This window comes from Electrona antarctica (genome assembly GCF_951216825.1).
Source record: "Electrona antarctica genome assembly, chromosome: 15".
Lineage (NCBI taxonomy): Eukaryota > Metazoa > Chordata > Actinopteri > Myctophiformes > Myctophidae > Electrona > Electrona antarctica.
In genome coordinates, this window is record NC_136796.1 from 22,645,056 (window position 1) to 22,659,914 (window position 14,859).

Genomic DNA, 14,859 nt, shown 5'->3' on the forward strand with positions numbered 1-14,859 from the left:
AGGATCTCAGTGAAACTATTCTTAAAGTGACCACATATCTTTACAAATATGGTATCTAGACAGATGCTGCATTTTAAAGTGAGCATTATAGCTGTTGTTTTCAACCCTTTTCATATTCCATTATTTGTTTGGCATTTGAGCCACGGACCACCATTTGATCTCAGACCCAAAACTTACAATGTTTTAGCCTGCACCATCCATCCATCCATCCATCCATCTTCAACCGCTTATCCGTAGTCGGGTCGCGGGGGCTACAGCTCCACCAGAGTGCTCTAGACTTCCCTCTCCAGAGGGTATCCCGAGACGTTCCAAGGCCAGTGAGTCGATGTGTTTCCTCCAACTGCGCCTTGGTCTGCCCCGGGGTCTCCTTCCAGTGGGACGTGCGTCGAGGACCTCCCTAGGGAGACGCCCGAGAGGCATCCTAACCAGATGCCCGAACCACCTAAGCTGGCTCCTTTCCAGGCGAAGGAGCAGCGGTTCTACTCCGAGTCTCTTTCGTGTGACTGAACTTCTCACCCTATCTCTAAGGGAGATGCCAGCCACCCGTCGAAGAAAACTAATTTCGGCCGCTTGTATTCGCGACCTTATTCTTTCGGTCATGACCCACACTTCATGACCATAGGTGAGAGTAGGAACGAAGATTGCTCGGTAGACAGAGAGCTTTGCCTTCTGACTTCTGCACCATGCAGAACAAAATGCACAGTCACATTAATCAGTCATCGTGTTCATAGAACTCGCTTCTTCTTCGTCTTCTTGTCCATGCTCTCTAGTGACAAGGAGATCAGCCAGTCAGGTTGGTAGGACTGGACTGCAGGACCACACTGGATTCAACCCCCCTTTGGTTTTCAACCATCCCTGCCCTTCATCATAGGGGTTTGGTTTTTCCACAATAGCTTCATCAGCTCGCTTGTATAAGTTAACATTAACGTTTAAGAATAGAAGAGAACATTGACAGTGACACCTTATTTGATCTTTTAAATGCAATATTGGCTGAGTTACTGTATATATATATATATAGTTACTGTATATATATATATATATATATATATATATAGTGAAAATAGATTTTTGAGTGGTGCTATGCAGAGCTATGTGTGTATGTATGAAGTGGCCACACACACACACACACACACACACACACACACACACACACACACACACACACACACACGCCAGGGAGGAGTACAGTACAGCATTTCTACTCAGAAAGCTCACGTGTTGCCGTGCACACCACATGACAGTGGCGCTCAACAACTACAGCACAGTACAGTACAGTACAGTTATATGAAGTACAGTACAGTACTATGAATTATAGTACAGTACAGTACAGTACACTCACTTCAGATGGGATAATATCTATGATTTTTATATAATTGCGGCACAAAAATGACAGATGGGACACTTTGCCAGCTTTTTAACATAGCTCATTCAAGTAGGAAATATTCCATGATGTGGAGTGAGTTGAAACTCAGTCATTCATTAATGTATTCCAAATGTATACTGACTGACCGATTTGAGGTATAGTGCAGAATTGTGGCTACAGAAAGAGCAATTTTCAAGATAGAAAGGTCATCTTGGGCTTAAATTGAAGCTTAAGGATATGGGAAGTTTTCTATATATAAGTGAGGCAGTGATATTCACCATAATGTGCTGGAAAATAACCATCTTTGTTGTGTTATGACCTGGCTCTTATGCCATAACAAAAGGAGGAAGACACACGGCTGTTTAAAAGTATACAATGATATATTTATTTAAAACATGAATTAAAGCTGCTATAAGCAATAATATGTCAATTTTAATGACCTTTTAATTTTTTTGGTATTCAGACAGCCAGCAATGGGTAGAACGCTCCCATAATAAATGTTTCTGGAGACGATGTAGGTCATATTTAAGAATACAATGGTAGATAGCCCCAAAATCCTATTTTGCTACTTACCCCTATGTGTCAGGACTCAGGATACTCCATGCCAAATTTCACACTTCCATGTGTATTTAATATTTATGTAATTTTAGTGAATTTTGATTTGCCTTTACACAATTCCACCAGAGACATATACCAAAAAAGGGGTTTTGGGGCCCCTGAAACCAAACGGAGCCGAGTTGGGGGTGGTCCCTTCATTTTGAGATGGCCCAAGGTATATGCTAACAGGAAATAATAGTGAAAAAAAAGGTAGCAAAAAATAGTATGAGGGCTGGGCCTAGCTCCCGGACTAGAACTATTATGCTCTAATAATAACTATATTATTGTGACATTGACATATTTCTATCTACCTGACATCAATTTTATGTCAGGCAGATGATCATGTGCTGGTACAGTGAAAGATAATTTTAGTAGATCCCAACCATGGATTCAACACCAGATTCAGGACCACAGTGGAAATAAACCTTTTATTGTTTTTTTGTTTTTGCTTTATCATAGGCGGAATATAGGCCAGCCCTGGCACAATATTCTGGACAAGAGAGAAGAATGACTGCCCCCTTCGCTATTACTGACAGCATATAGCTCTGGTCCATAGCCTTATGGACTTTGATTGAGTGATTGATTGAAGTAGGCCTATTAAGTTTGCAGAATTACAGTACATTTCAAGCACAACTCAATACAAAAACTGTGGACGACACCATAAAGAAAACTTGTTTACAATAGGGTCCACCATTTTCAATTCATATAACATCACTACTTCATGGTGGAAAGAAACTAAGTTGTTACTTAAGGCTATATGACCAGAGCTACTGACGGCCAGAGTCAGAAACAGTACATAAACATTGGGAAACAGATATGTGGCCTGCAGATTGCAGGCCAATCTGATGCCAATTACTTTTGTAGCCTACTCAAGCACAGACTTTTCTGTAACAGAGTATTTCTATATTGCACTGCAGTATTGCTACTTTAGTTTTACTTAAGTCTGTAAAACATTTGAGTACTTGCGAGTTACACCACTGTCAATTACAATAAACACCACTGCCGCATGTGTGGTGAGCCAGAGCTACAGCCAATCAGAAGCGCATTGTGCTGTTTGAAAAGTGATTAAAAGGGACTGCATGAATTCACTCAGCTTCCACAAAAGCACACAGTAACGTTTACATTTTTGATGGGAATTGATACTTTAAAAGGCTTCACCCAAGGATCACAGCAACACACCAGTCTATTGTTTTGCAAAAAAGAAGAAAAAAAAGGATTTTGTCAGAGACCGCCAAGTCTGCCATGCAGGAAACTGAAGATTTCATACAATGGTGTATTTGTAATACCATTGTTGTCTTTTCAGATGACACTGGTATTCCTGGCATGCCGTTTAAAGGAAGGACCTGTAAGAGGACCTGTGAGAAGATGTACTACTCGGAGAACCCAGTAGTACATTTTTATTAATGGTTAATGTGGTTAAACGCTAACGTGACATGGATGCGTTCCAGCACCTCAAAGGCCCTTAAAACCAGGCTCCAGACTTCCCAAAACAAACTGGTCAGGCTCCTACTTGATCTAGCCCCCCGAACCCACCTCACCCCTGCCCACTTCGACAGGCTGGAATGGCTTAGGGTCGACGACAGAGTACAGCAACTTGCAATGGGTCTGGTCCACAAGATTCGATACACCACCAAGATACCCATGTACCTGTCTAGATACTTCCTTAATGTTAACGAAGTCCACACCCACAACACCAGAGGGAGTGCAACGAACCATGTACAACCCAGATTCGGCACAAACAAGGGACTAAATTCTTTTCGCTCCTATGCCACCAAAATGTGGAACGCCCTACCAACTGTCATTAAGACATGCGAATCCCTTGACTCCTTCAAAACCGCTCTCAAAGGGCACCTACGGATGGCTGCAATTCGAAACTGGCCCCCGTAAAATCTTAATCCCCCCCCCGCCCCCCCCTTTTTTCCCCTCACTGTATATATTTCTTTTCCCTTTTTACCTCCTTTTTGATGAATTCTTTTTTGATGAATTCCTGTTCTGTCTATAGAAGTGTCTATTTGTACGTCTCTAAATGTTTTGATGATTTGAACATGGTGGACCCTGTTGGAAACAAGTGTAATGCTTAATTGGGTCGTCCACTCACAGTTAACAGCCTTTGTATTGAGTTTGTGCTTGAAATGTACTGTAATTCTGCAAACTGTTAATAAATTCTTCAATCAATCAATCAAAAAGTCTCAATGGATTAAGAGACTTTTACTTGCAGAGTATTTCAATACTTTTTACTTACTTCATAGAGCTGATGCACACCTTAAAGGTTAGTGACAACTGACATGAGCGTAGGACAGTGGTTTTCAACCAGTGGTCCTTGAGGGGGTTCTAAATGATGGAGAGTTGGTAACCAAATGGACCCTTAGACATTTAACTCTTGAGAGCATAAAATGAAACCAAATGGACCCTTACGGATATCAAATCAAAGAAAAAGGTAAAGTTCCAGACAGGGTGCCTTTTTCTTTGATTTGATATCATACGATCACTTTCTGAACGCTAGCCTGAAAACCAGACAAATCTGCCACAGGAAAAGAAGATTCCCTGGGGAGATTGGTCTGGCACTCTTCAGTTTGAATTATATTTCGCTCACCCCAGAGTTGTGGGTGACCAATGAGAGCCCCCTCAAAGTGAGACTGTCTTGCTTCCACACAGAAGTTCTAGATTAATATCTATGCAGTTAGTACTTAGCCTGGCATGGCCAGACTATCTGAACGCCTAGAGGTAGGCCTACATAAAATGTCAATTCTAGGCTTTCCAATGAAACTACACACGCAAGCTGGATATGTCTCACCTTCAGTTCTGCACATCTGTTATTGGTATATATTTATTTGATTCAGATATAAAACGGAAAACATTCAATATGACACTGTGTTCACATTTTCATTTAATATTTTCTACGAAAAATGAACTCGACAAAATGAAGAAAAAAAGAAAGAAAGAAAACATGCACTACAGCCCCATAACCAACACTCCCAATTTAAAAATATCGTTTGGACACAGAACATCCTTTAAAACCATCACATGGTGATGCCAATGTCAAGTGATGACAACAGGAGTAAATTGTGACTGTTACTTATTCCTTCATGACAAAATACAAGACAAAGAAAGCTGTTTTTTCTGTGGTAAGGTGATGCTATAATATTTGGGAGGAGAAACGATGCAGTTAACTTTCTTTTCTTTGTTGGCCCAACAGGTGTATTCTTTCAGCTACTGGCAACCACTGTTGAAACACCACAGCTGCCATGCTTCCAAGCCAGCTGACCCAGATACATTTAGCCTAATAATTCCTTCTCCATCAACGTGTGCACTAGGACAGGTGGAAAATAAGGTAATAAGGTAAAATAAACATGAAATAAACATGGGGCGAGATATCCATGCTGTGGGGCGAGATATCCACGCTGTGGGGCGAGATATCCACGCTGTGGGGGCGAGCTATCCATGGCTTTGGGGCGAGCCGTCTTCACTTTTCGAAATTACGGGGCGACCGTTTCACTTTTCGCGGGGGGCGAGTTGGAAAAGGGGCGAGCGTACCTGTTACCGGACAGGTCAATTCAATTCAATCAGATTGAATCAAGCATTGGCTTGATAGCACGCCACATGTTGCACAAGATTACTTGCGTACCACGTCCAGTCTCATGCCCGTTGTAACGTAGTGAGGAGCAGCGAAGTCATCTAATCTGACAAGCTTGTCATTTATCGACACTATCAAAACAAGTATATTCTGGACGTTAACTCAAAACAGATTTCCACGACCATAAACTGTCTTAGCTCAACTCCTTTGACTATATGAATGAAGAAATGAGACTGAGAGCCAATTTGGCCTGGGCCAACCGGGCGGTCCAGGCACCTAGGCTGGTAATCGCCTGGCAGCGTGTCACGATCCCGACGACCATTGCTGCGTCTTTCCCCCCCATCTCTCCCCCTTTTCTGTCAAACTACTGTTATTCTATCAAAAAATAGCTAAGTAGTAAGTAGCCTATTGTGAAATGCTCCTTTAACGACTTAAGCCTCACTTAAAAAATAGTGAAAATGGCGTACATGTACAAACTCAGGTCACTCTAAGCTTGCCTTGTAGATCTGCCAATATCATTGTTGAAAACCCCCAACATGGTAAAATGTTATACCTACAGTACACAATTTGACCGGGAGAAAAAAAGACAACCAATACATCACTATCTGAATTGTCCTAATTGAGTAACCCTACTCTGGAATTGCAAAGGTAAAAGAAATAAAGTCTGGAATGATTAAAATGAAATAAATCAGAAAACCATTTTGAAGTTTCAACTTAAGTCATTCTGCTAATCTTATGTCTACAAATGTGCTGCAAAATGCATTCATCCAGTTTGAATGTGCATTTAAAATGCCATTTCCATATAGCCTAACCTGGATTCTGCTTGGTGTTGATGCACTGATGGTGGCTGGGGATATGGCTCAACTAGGCCATATCACTGCATAGCTGATGTTTCCAAGATACAGATATCACAAAATCAAATGAGAATGGAATGGGTCTACAATTACATCATGTAGTCTTTTCTGAAGACACTCACTTCCCAGCAACCTTTGTGTAACCATGGGCATGTGAGCTGATTAAGTTCTCACCCAACTTTATCCCCAATTACAAGACTTTAGACATGATCATATTCCTCAACCACAATACCACATGTGTGATGACTGTTATAGTTTGTCAACCAATGGGTCAGAATGCACGACTAATCTGATATTATTGCAGAGTTGCAGACAATTAACAGTATAGACGAATGCACAGAACGGCAATCATAACTGCGTTGTCAGGCGGAAATAATGAGTGCACAACTACAGGGCAGCGCTCTGTGGATTTGTCTATTCAGAATCAGATAACAATATTGTCTTATTATTATTATTATTATATTGGACGTTGACTTCAAGGTCAGCACAAACATGGGATCTGAAACACTATGTACACTTGCACAGCTTCAAACAGCCAACACATGAAGCTGAACCTTCAATTTAAAATGTAATATGAATGGGTGCCCTCTAGTGGACTGGTGTGAAAAAGTGGCAAAAGTAACTGCAGCATAGACCTTTTACACTTTCTATGTAAACCTTCCTCCGTGGCAATGATGACGACATTGATGACAATATGCCACAATGTCTCTCGGCTAGGACATTTTGGTCTCTTTACTGTCGACAATGTCTGAAAACAGAAGCCATCAATAAACACCAATTACAATACAATGTCATATTCCATTTCACTGGAATGTCTATAAATACAACCGTACAATTCTGAGGTCGCAAAACAAAACTACCAAAAATGAAATGATTGCCACCACTGACTGATATCCTCCGTCCTGACTCACTGTGAAGCCATCCAATAGAGCAGACAAGCAAATAAGCTTCAGCAAAGTAATCTTCCTCTCTTTTTTACTAATCAATTTACTAAGTATTTCAGTTGTGAGTTCCGTCATGGGTAAGGGTAAGAATTTGTTTGGCAGGAAAAATGCAGTGAAAGTGGCTAATGTCTCTTGGGATAAATGAGACACGATGGCCGGTTGGTACACTATGAACCCCCCCCCCCAATTGTAAGCCTACCTTCTTAGCTTCACTCTTTGAATTCCACAGTGCTCATTCTCATTCAACAGGTACAAATAAAATAAAATAAATCAGCAGGAGCAGGAGTACATACGAGAGAACAAAATGACAAATGTATCCGTTTCGACAGGGGATGTGCGTCAGAAAGGATTGAATCGATAAAAGACAAAAGTATGTCCTCAAGAGCTATTTTATCATTCCTACATTCAATCCCATTTTTCACCCCTTTTAACTTCCATTTCGTCTCTGTATGATGATCTTTTTCTTTCTCTCCAACCATCTGTCGCTCATTCTCTCTCCCCGTCTCCCCTCCTGCCCTACGCTAGCATCAGTCCCTCTCTTCTTTTCTCCCCCCGTCTCACTCATACTCTGCGATCAGCACCATCATGCCCACGCCGAACAGCAGGGCCAGAATCTCCATAAGTGACTGGCCAAAGCTGGAGCGGCCTGCCAGCAGTTCGGGAAGCACAGTCACCGTGGCGATGTAGACGAAGCCGCCGGCTGTGAAGGGCAGAATCCAGGCGGTCGCCGCGGCACCCACGCCCTCGGCCAATAGGGAGCAAGCTGTGCCGGCCAGAGCTCCCAGCGCGGTCAGCAGCTGCAGACACATGGCCTGATGGGTAATGGTCAGAGGAGAAATTTAATTGAAATCAGAAAGAACAACAACCAAGGTACATCAAATAAAAAACTAACTATAATCTAAAGAGTAAAATTAAACTTGAATTTAAACTTTCTTCATGAGGTGTGCAAGACCGGACAGGGCACATACTTCCTTTTTTATCAGAAGCACTGGAAACCGTCCCACACGGTCACAAATGTTTTTTATTGACCTCCGAAAACATGGATGTTTTCTATTATCACCTCAATCTGAGCTCAATTTTAATACAAAACGTTTTTTAGGATTCGCGATAGCCGAGGACCAGTGCATGGAAAATAACCAATGATGTCACGACCACGGAAGGGACCCGTTGCCAAGCGACGATCACAACAAAAGCCGGTCAAATTCATTTTTGAACACTATAAACCCATATCACGTCCAATCTCACCCTAAGCGATCTGTGATCATAAATTAAAGTCGTCCAATCTTGTCTTGTCTAACACCCATTCACTGTCAGCCGGTGTACCTTCTTCTTGGTGCATCCCGATTGCACCAGGATGGCAAAGTCTCCGATCTCGTGGGGGACCTCGTGCAGCAGGATGGTGAGGGTGGTGACAGCGCCCACCGCTGGCCCCACTAGGAATGACGCCCCGATGGCCAGACCATCCGTGAAGTTGTGTGTGAAGTCCGCAGCCAGGTTCAGGTAAGCAGACACCTTGATGTCTGGGACTAAGATCAAGAGTTAAGATAAACAAAGTTTAGTAAGTAAATGTCTCTGCATTTGTTAATTAATATACTGCATATTCATTTGTCACTTTATTTTGTAGTTGCACTTTGGGGAGATCAGAAACAGATGTTTTAGTTTATTTGGGGCCAGAGGGTTGTCAGGGATATAATAGTTAATTTGGCATGACATGTTAATTTCCCTGCAAGTGCATTATCGTAATTTATTATTTCCAATGATGCATTAGGATGTTCAGAGGCGCTTGTGTTCTGCACCTTTAAGGTCACTTGACCATGATTGTCAGCACAAGTGTTTTCTGTTGTGATTGATTGGTTGCTTGTGTGCTTGTCTGAAATGTGTTTAGTGATTGTGTCAGCCTGTTTGAAGTTAGTAAGATAAATCATTCGAATCAATGAGTTCTTTATTTTCACCTGTGCTGCTCTTACCTTCTGTCTTTGGTGCAGTCTCTTCTTTGATTTCTTTCTTGTCTTTCTTCTCATCCTTCGAATCCTCCTTATCTTCCTCTGTGTCACTGTCTTTGGCCTTGGTAGCAGCTGAGAACGGGTGCAGTACTTTAGTTAGACATAGTTAGTCATTGGTCCGAAAAACGACAACCCACCTCAAACCCTAACTAACCTAACCATAACCGCAAGCACGGGAGCAGGCGCTAGTCCGAGATGCGGACGCATGTCGAACTAATGCTCCGTCGGATTATAGTATGCCTCCCGCTGAGAACAGCAGAACGGTGGTTTGAGTGGGAACTGCCCATAGATCCGAAGTCCCGTTAGTCCGAACATGCACTGCTCCCGTGCTTGCGGTTATGTTTAGGTTAGGATTAGAGATAGGGATAGTAATTTCGGAACAAGGAACCTTCTGACTAACGACACGGCACCGTTTGAGTAATGCCATTGGAAAAAGAAGCAATATGGACATACAGCAACGATATGATACATACTGTGTAGGTTACACTGTAGTAAATATTCTTGTGCATGGGCCCATACATTTTTATACACTTGCATAATCAATATAGTAAGAGAAATCTATGAAAATCTGGGAACTAAATCGTTACCAAGAAATGTCTTCACCAATGTGTTTCTAAAGGTGTCTAATAACATGTACTAAAAGTTTGAAATTCAACTCCCGTGGGAAAGTTGAGTTATTAGCATAATATGTGACCATACCCTTAACATCCTATGTAAGGCAAAAAAGTCCAAATTTCATCATTCTTTAAGTAACATGTGACATATGAAACTAGGGTGTTTGCATGATTCTGAATTCATTCCAAGCATTAGTTTTGCACAAAAAACACTCCTTGGGAGGAAAACAGCCACACAAACGTGATGAGGTCAGCACATTTGGTCAAGTGGATATGGCCTAATTTAGCCCAAGGAGTGTTTTTTATGCAAAACTAATGCTTGGAATGGATTCAGAATCATGAAATCACCCTAGTTGCATATGTCACATGCTACTTAAAGAATGATGAAATTTGGACTTTTTTGCCTTATATAGGATGTTAAGGGTATGGTCACATATTATGCTAATAACTCAACTTTCCCACGGGAGTTGAATTTCAAACTTTTAGTACATGTTATTAGACACCTTTAGAAACACATTGGTGAAGAAATTTCTTGGTAACGATTTAGTTCCCAGATTGGTCAAATACCTGATAAAATGCCCTTACTAATAACTAATTATGCCCCTTTGCATATCTGTTCCATATATCTGATAATGGGGAATAGAAGTATAAAATAGAAATCTACCAGTCAGTTACTGGAACATTGACACATTTTTGATATTTGATAAATGCACAGCGCTAACAGCAGCGTACCATGTGAATGGGAATGGGAGTGTCCTTGGCCACCCTTCATCAGGCGAACAAACTTCTCCACCGCCAGGAACGCCACGATCCCAGCCAGAACCCACAAGCCTACTGACATCGTGTGGTCGTGGGCCGCACCTGGACACAGACAGAAACAATACTGGAGTTTTACAGGGGGAAACTCACTGGTGGCATTTGACCGCAGCACTTCTTCTTTGCCCCCTTCTTACCCCCCAAGTGTGAACCAAATGGACCTGTAAGGGTCCGTTTGGTTCCATATGTAGTACACAAAGAGTTACATTAACCGGTACCACTGTTCTATGCCATCAGATAATGATTCCATACCGTGGGAGTGGCCATGGTCATGTGACTCTTCACTGGCGTGTGAATGGCCGTGTTCTTCGCCTCCATGGTGTGAGTGTGGCGCTGTAAGGAGCAAATAGGAAGACATACAAACATTATTAAGACCATCTCAAATAAGTGCAATTAGACGATTACGTAACAATTGTGACAGGCCTAGCCTTGTGTCACTCATCTGAGCAGCATGCAGCATTATGTAACAGATATGAGCATGACAGCAAAAGCAGGAAAGAGGCAGAGAGGGATGGCTGGAGACAGAGTGAAGCCTGGCTTCTACGTCGTATGAAAGTTTCACAATCGACAGCATACCGCAATGTGAGCTTGTATGTATATGAAAAAAAACCTATATATTTTTATTTCTTTTAGGATTCATAATAAAAAAATGCACAGGGCACATACGACAAATAACTAAAATATACAAAGAAATGACTGACATTTAATAATTTTATATTTTCCCTTTTTTTTTTTAAATAAGAGTTAAATAGCTGATCTACAAGCTTACTGGCTATTTCTGCTTTTGGGTTTCCCCCCCCCCCAACATGGAAATGATTATGGCAAATCAATTGCGATTATCTCAAATAATTGTGATTAGACGATTATGTAATAATTGTGACAGGCCTACTGTAGATCTACTATTTTTGGCAAGCAATGCGGTGTGTTAAAACAGAGAGAAAGTGAGAGAAAAACAAAGCGAGAGAGACACGTGGAGAGAAACACAGACAGCGGGTCATCCACCGACCAAGGGCGTGGGGGATCAGGTGAAGGAAGGCGTCTCCCAGCAGGCCTCCGGACGCAAAGCTCAGCAGCACCTTGAGGAGGTTCTGGTGCTGGTCGGAGTTGGACTGCACCGGGATGAGGAAGAGGATGAGGAATGGAGCGGCGCTGATCAGCAGGGTGGCCCCTATAGCCTGGAGAATGGAGAAACAACCGGAACGATGTCAATAATTCCATGGTGGGTTTTACCCACAGGCTATTTTGTAGCATACACGTGTGTTTTATCTAGTCACCTCCTCAAAACTAATATGGTAATGACTATGAGACTATGGTGTAGTTTCCTAGAGGGTATGCGTGTGACATCATCCTCATACCCATTTTTCCACAAGAGTGACTTGGTCGACAAAGTCCCAATAAATCAAGAGCACCTTGTACTCATCTGCCAAAAACATGTGGCCCTCTGCATTTTCTCAGATTTCCAATTAGGTAAAAATATGTCCGTGTTGAGAACAAGGGGAAAGTGGCAGCCTTGCTCAGCAGAGCCACTCCTACATCCTGGACAAAACTTTAATTGTAATCTTTTATTTAGCTAGGGAAAGGACTAAAGGAGAGAGGAGAGCACATGCTCTGACGCCGACACAGTTACACACAATCCCACCAGGGAACTGTCCAGTGGAAGCACTGAGCAGGGCAGGGACATGCAATGATGCCATGAATGGTAATGGTTGGTGATTCTCTCGTTAGGGCACTACATGCGCAGTGTCTAGTCTAGACTAGCACTGGTATTCAACGTGGGAACCCCAGGGATCATTGAGTTGGGTTCTAGTAGGGGGGCCAATAGGCCATGCTAAATTATTGATAGTTAGGAACCAATGGACAGGTCTGTTACTCTCATCTTTTCCCCCCCGGCCAGGAGTATAACCCAAAACATACTAATATCATTAATTAAGCCCATATAATTATGGACAACTAGAAGAAGACATTTATTTTCTCACATTCTCACATGTCCTCATTGCGTATGACTGAATTCTAGAATCAGTCAAACAGTGGAAAATAAAATTAATGGGATAATGAATCAACAACACCAAGGCTCTTTCAATGTGATCACACACCTGCATCCACAGCTCCAGCAGGTCTCTCTTCTCTCCCTCCGCGTCCCTCTTCACCCTCTCCCCTCCGTCATGCGCGTGCCCGTGATCCTCCTCTTCCTTGTGCACGCGGACAACGTCCTTGTGATCGTGGGCGTGTCCGTGCTCGTGAGCGTGCCCGTGCTCGTGAGCGTGCCCGTGATCGTGGGCATGCCCGTGATCGTGCCCGTGATCGTGCCCGTGATCATGGGCGTGCCCGTGGTGCTCCTCTTCCTCTGGGTCCAGGTTGGCTTGGGCACTCCACTTGCTCGCCCCCTGGTGCATCTTCACCTGAGGCCCGTGTCCATGGCAACCTCCCTCACCATGGGAGTGGCCGTGGTGATCGTGGGAGTGGCCGTGTGCGACTGTCAGCTGTGTCGCTTGCAGCAGCAGCAGCAGCAATGATGATGTAAACAGTGTTAGTGTGAGTAGACGTACACAGGCCATAGTTAACCCACCTGTAACAAACAGAACAACAACAACAGTAGTAAAGGGTTGAGAATCACACAAGTTCACTATTAACAGTTTGCAAAGACAAGCACAGGAAAGTACAGTTCAATACAAGGTCTGATGCTAGTGCTAATAGTATTAAACACCTGAGAAAGCACTATGGCTTGTTTCCATTGGGGTTCATCAAAACATTGAATGACATTAATGACAGACTATACTATGCAAAAACACATTGACTGTGTCAATAAATTCAGAGCAGGACAGGTGATTATTTTCCAAGTGTTGGAGTTTGGAAGCGCTCATTGTTAACCACACAACGGCCCTACGTACGACCTGTTTTTAAATTGCACATAATAAATGCAGGAGCTTCCAAACTCCAACACTTGGAAAATAATGACATGCACGGAATGTCTTTACACAGAAGGTAGCTCATAGTCAGAATGTTTTTGTACTATTTTAACTGTATATATATATATATATATATATATATATATATATATATATATATATATATATATATATATGATGATTTCTTTTTTTGCAAGTGTATATCTGTACGTCTTGAAATGTTCTGATGAATTGAAAATGGAGGACCCTGATGTATGTATGTGTGTGTGTGTGTGTGTGTGTATATATATATATATATATATATATATTCTTGATCCAAGGCTATCTCAAACCATGATTAACATACGGCATAATCTACATAATGTTCTAAACTGGAACGTGCAGGCTGGACAAGACAACTCCAGTCAGTGTGTGATGTTTAGCTTATGTTTAGGTGTAATTGCATTGATTATCCTAGTTGGTTTAAGTCCTTATTATTCGTTGATCGCAAAGCTCACAAAAGCAAAGTAAATAAGTCTGATCGCAAACAAAACACAAAGTCCAACTCAATCAATCAAGTTGTTCATCAAAGCTGCTAGCATGCTAGCCCTGGCTAACCAACTTGCTACCATCATGACATGTTGCTCCTTATATGTTCCTTTGTTTCTTACCTGGCTGCTCCTAATGACCAGCGTCTGGAGAAACCGTTGAATACACTCTTTATTATACGACGTGTCAAATATCAGATCTAAATGTTGAACTGTTATTGGTCCACGACAGTGTTGTTGATGAGTCTGGAAGTCTGTTTCATTCTCTCACACAGAGAGACACAGACGTGGCATTTAGTCAACTGATCCAAATCTCGCGCGACTGCCGACCTCGCCGTAGGAGGACAATAGCACATCCATCTAACATCGCGAGAAGGTGTCCGTTAGTTTTTCGTATCAGGCAGACAGGACAGGAGCATCCTGGAAGAAGGCATACCCCCCCACCCCCTGCACTGGTGGCCTGCTGTTTACTTAAGGTAGAGTAAAATAATTTGTTTTGGTTAAATACGTGTTAAATAGCTTTATATACTGATAGTACTCATTGCTATAGATGATAAATTGTTCAGTAACAGAACCATGTCTCTCCAGCCCTCATGTTGATTAGGTGATGGTGATGTAAAACAAACGGTGCCAACACAAACATTAAACGCCATTAACAATA

At 42.3% G+C, this 14,859-nt stretch overlaps 1 protein-coding gene across 1 annotated transcript; it reads right to left on the reverse strand.

The window, feature by feature from the left end:
* Nucleotides 1-4,744: 4,744 nt before the first annotated feature.
* On the reverse strand, nt 4,745-14,573 carry slc39a7 (solute carrier family 39 member 7). The gene is made up of 8 exons (XM_079522709.1): nt 14,322-14,573; nt 12,859-13,331; nt 11,772-11,940; nt 11,018-11,098; nt 10,682-10,810; nt 9,300-9,407; nt 8,656-8,858; nt 4,745-8,144 (listed from the first exon to the last, which is right to left on the reverse strand). Exons 2-8 carry the CDS (start codon nt 13,318-13,320, stop codon nt 7,890-7,892), a joined length of 1,407 nt encoding a protein of 468 aa, XP_079378835.1. The 5' UTR covers nt 13,321-13,331; nt 14,322-14,573; the 3' UTR covers nt 4,745-7,889.
* Between the last annotated feature and the right edge of the window lie 286 nt (nt 14,574-14,859).

Bases quoted from the DNA above. Each gene is read 5' to 3' on its own strand.
- slc39a7 (XM_079522709.1), bottom strand. From the start codon at position 13,320: ATGGCCTGTGTACGTCTACTCACACTAACACTGTTTACATCATCATTG. The intron at 11,099-11,771 runs GTCGGTGGATGA...TGCTCCTTACAG, and splicing joins CCTGATCCCCCACGCCCTTG to CGCCACACTCACACCATGGA. The intron at 8,145-8,655 runs GTACACCGGCTG...ATTACCCATCAG, and splicing joins CGGGATGCACCAAGAAGAAG to GCCATGTGTCTGCAGCTGCT.